The sequence below is a fragment of the Neospora caninum genome, chromosome VIIa (assembly GCF_000208865.1).
Source record: "Neospora caninum Liverpool complete genome, chromosome VIIa".
Taxonomy (NCBI): domain Eukaryota; phylum Apicomplexa; class Conoidasida; order Eucoccidiorida; family Sarcocystidae; genus Neospora; species Neospora caninum.
Window position 1 is genome coordinate 882547 of NC_018393.1, and position 3644 is coordinate 886190.

The 3644-nt window shown below is 54.0% G+C and overlaps 1 protein-coding gene across 1 annotated transcript in view; it reads right to left on the bottom strand.

Moving 5' to 3' along the window:
- Positions 1-525: 525 nt before the first annotated feature.
- Positions 526-3644, bottom strand: part of NCLIV_020200 (putative integral membrane protein) — a gene marked incomplete at both ends in the record, with an annotated part of 4650 nt that continues 1531 nt past the window's right edge. Inside the window, 5 exons of the mRNA XM_003882217.1 lie at positions 526-803; positions 1265-1466; positions 2024-2166; positions 2460-2539; positions 2986-3200. Of these exons, the coding sequence (XP_003882266.1) occupies positions 526-803; positions 1265-1466; positions 2024-2166; positions 2460-2539; positions 2986-3200 (918 nt within the window). The remainder of the gene's footprint in view (positions 804-1264; positions 1467-2023; positions 2167-2459; positions 2540-2985; positions 3201-3644) is intronic.

The window sequence follows — 3644 nt, forward strand, 5'->3', positions numbered from 1 at the left end:
ACATATACATATATATATATATTTATACATATATACATATATATATATATATTTATACATATATACATATATATATATTTATACATATATACATATATATATTTATATATATACTTGTCGCAAGCGTGCATGCACCTGCCCGCGCCTGCATATGGCGCGTATCTGTCGCTGTGGGCATGTGTTGCGGTGAGTCGAACTAGAAAAAAGTATCTGTTGACAGTTGAAAAGGCGTCGTACATTCTCCGATTTTTACTGGACACTTGCGCGTGCCGCAGCCGCCCCGCTTGGTCCCAAACCTTTTCGGAGCTGTTGATCTCGGATGTCCTCTCAAACTTCCCTTCTCGTCTCTCGCGTTCGTGCTGCGCCCCACTGCTCGCGCGCCTCCGTCCCTTCTTCCGCCTGAGACTGTCGCTCGATCTCCTCTCTCCTGTGTCATGTTGAGTTCCTCCCGCCGGGTCGCTGGCTGCCACGTGCGCAACCGCAATCAGTCTTGTCGCCTTTCTTTCCATTCGTTTTTCTCGCTCTCTACACTCCTTTCCGGCTCTTCACGCGAGCAGTCTCTCCCGATTCGCCGCTCTCCACTGCGGCCAGCAGCGCAGAGGCGTCGAACCCTCCACTCTCTCCCGTCCCCCCTTGGTTCGGCGGAGCCAGCAAACTTTCCACGGAATTCTGCTGGCTCGTCGAAGGCGTTAACGCGCGTCCGCGCGTCTCCGAATCAGTCAAGTCGCTGTCGGATGCGGAGGCACGAAATCTCCGGTTGCGCGCACTGCCTTTCTCCACATCCGAGCTCGCACACGTGGACGCTGCAAGGCAGGAAGAACAGAAAACGACGCTTTCCTGTGCTTGTCTCAGGCGGAGGGGAAAGTCCTTCAACATAGAAAGAATCTCTGCAAAAGGTCGCCTCTCGCGCTGTTGAGCGCGAGGCGGGTAACCCCACGGTGTCTGAGTGCAGAGCCCTGACGCGCGCGCGCGTGTGCGCACCCAAAAGCGGCTTCAGAATTCAAACGCAGATAAGGTGTCTGGAGGGGAAAAAGGCGAAAGAAAACGAAGAAGCCAGTCGCCGGCCTAGTCCGCTGGGACCAAGCAGTTTCCAACCTAGCAAACGGCAGATGCGTCTTTGCGCGTTTCCTCGTTTTTCGCACTTCCGCTTCGGGTGCACAGAGAGAGGCCGGCTTGTCTCCCTCCGCGTTTCGCAAGAGAGAGAAAACACTGGGAAACACTCAAGAGTGGAAAGGAAACCGCATCCGTGCTTGTGTTTTCCTACCTTGCACACTGTCCTTGTCGCTATCAGCAGCGGAGACTGCTTTGGGGCTTAACGCAAAAGGATCAATCAGCTCGGCCGTTTCAATCGCGGGAATTCTGTCGGGAACCAACCAAATCAGGCAGAGAGGCAACAGGTTGGTTGCCGCGCAGACGAGAATCAGAGAAGTCAGGTTGGTGAAATTCGTCGCCGAAATGCCGTAAGCCTGGAAGTCCACACACCAGCGCGCACACGCCGAAATGAGAGGGCTTCGACGCCACGCGAAAATACACCACACGGACTCGGTCCCGACGACTTGTCGGGTCATGGGAAGAATATGGTTGTAGACACTCTTTAGAGAGACAGATAGCGGATTACATACAGATAAAAGCTGATGGATAAAAAAAAACAGGGATAGATACAGATAGATATACAGATATAGATCGATATAGATAGATGGATAGATATAGGTAGAGATATACAGATACAGATATACAGATAGAGATGTAGATGGATGGATAAACACAGAGGGAGACCTCGATAGAGACTGCCAGGCCCAGCCGAGGCGGAGACGCAGGGGGGTATACAGAGAAGAGAGGGACAGAGCAGGGTGGATGCAGATATTGACAGTCTGTGTTTCCCTAGGAGACCCTGTCAAATTGTGTCAGGCAACCAGCTGAAGTTTTCGGAAGACGGTCGAGGTTGGCTAAAACGGAAGCGGTACCCTTTCACGGAATTGAGGAACCGTAGCATTTCCACCCAGAGGACGGAAGCGGTACCTACTGCAGTGAGTCCGGCGGACAGCAGAGCACCGAGGCCGAGGCCGAGGTTGTAGGCGGAGAGGAGGAAGGAGTAGATCGTCGACTCGAGTCCCGGCGGGCAGAGACGAGCGGCCAAGACAAGAATTGGCATCGCTTGAAATTCGCCTGAGAAAGACGTCACACCCGCCGACTTCTACGTGTGCGCATGTGTATATACACATTGGAGCGCACGAAAAAAGACATGGAGAGTCAAAGACGCGTGAGACGAGGCGCGCGCGCCCGCACGCGCTGTAAAAAGAAAAAGAGTCTGTTTACACAGAGAAAAACGACGCACTCGGGGTTTGAGAGCCGCCCGGGAGTACGTTCCGTGCAATAAGAGAGATTTGGCGCGGCAGGAGTTCTCTCCTCCCACAGCTGCCAAGGCTGACGTCTCTCTCTCTCTGTTTCAACAGACTCACCGACAAATTCCATGAGAACCGTATCCGTCACAACGAACGCGGTGTCCGGGATGCCGATCTGCACGTTCCATCGCTGGACTCTGAAGGCAGAAGTGCAACGTATAGAAGCCGAAACCGCTGTCTGCCCCGTGCATTTCACTTCCCTCTTTTCCTCTCCCGCGTTTAAACTTCTGGACCGCCGAGGGCCCCGCGCACTCGGATTTTGAGCGAGAACCCCGGCAGTGCAGAGCGGTTCCAGGCGGGCGACAGAGGAAAGGTCAGGTGAATGTGTTTTCGGCGAGGATGCCAAGACGAACGACGTGCGCACACACGGACGTGTGGAATCGAATTCACATTAAAAAATTCACAGAGTCGGGAAAAGAGTGGGGGGCTGTCTGTTGATCCAGTTGAAGATTTGACTGAAATGGCTTCGATATTCCCAAATAGCTGTTTCGAGAGTCGCCTCTCCGCAATGGCACGAAAACCTGCGATCGCAGGGCTCTCGGCGCACGGGCGGATTCTCTCTCATCAGCTCGTGGGGACTTACACGACGACGGGGAGAAGGCAGAAGGGGGTGACGAGGAGAGTCGAGGCGAGGAGAAGTTTGCGCAGGCTGACAGTACTGAAGAACCACATGTAGGTAAGAATCCCGAAAAGACTGGCGACGGACTGGAAGAGGGCCATGCGGCCAAGAAGCTCGGGTCCGAATTTCAGTTCGTTCGTCATGAAGTAGAACATAATCGATCCTGCAGACGGGGTGCTCTGCACGGGAACAGCGCATGCGATAGAAAAAACCCAAACGCACGCCTCGTCAGAGAAGAAACATCCAACAGTGCGCTGGAGGGGATGCGAATCTTTTTTCCACGGAACCGGTATGTGCAACTGACTGCGTGTGCGCGAGACACCCGCTGGAGTTGTCCACTCCCTTTGGCGAGCACACACGCGCAAAGCACCATTTTGAAAAGGGGCAAGGTTGCGGTCCAGGTCAGCGGAGAGACAGAGACGGAGCCGGGAAGAGGCGGTTCAGAGCTCAATCCGCACGCATGTTGAAGTGTTTCCGCCAGCACGTGCACGCCGAGATACATGCCATGCCCATGACCCGTGGAACCGCATTCCTTGGAGTGTTCCGGAGACCGGCGTCCTCGATACCCAAACTGCAAATCCTCTTGCAACACCCTGATGCATCGAGCTGCCAAGGAAAACGCT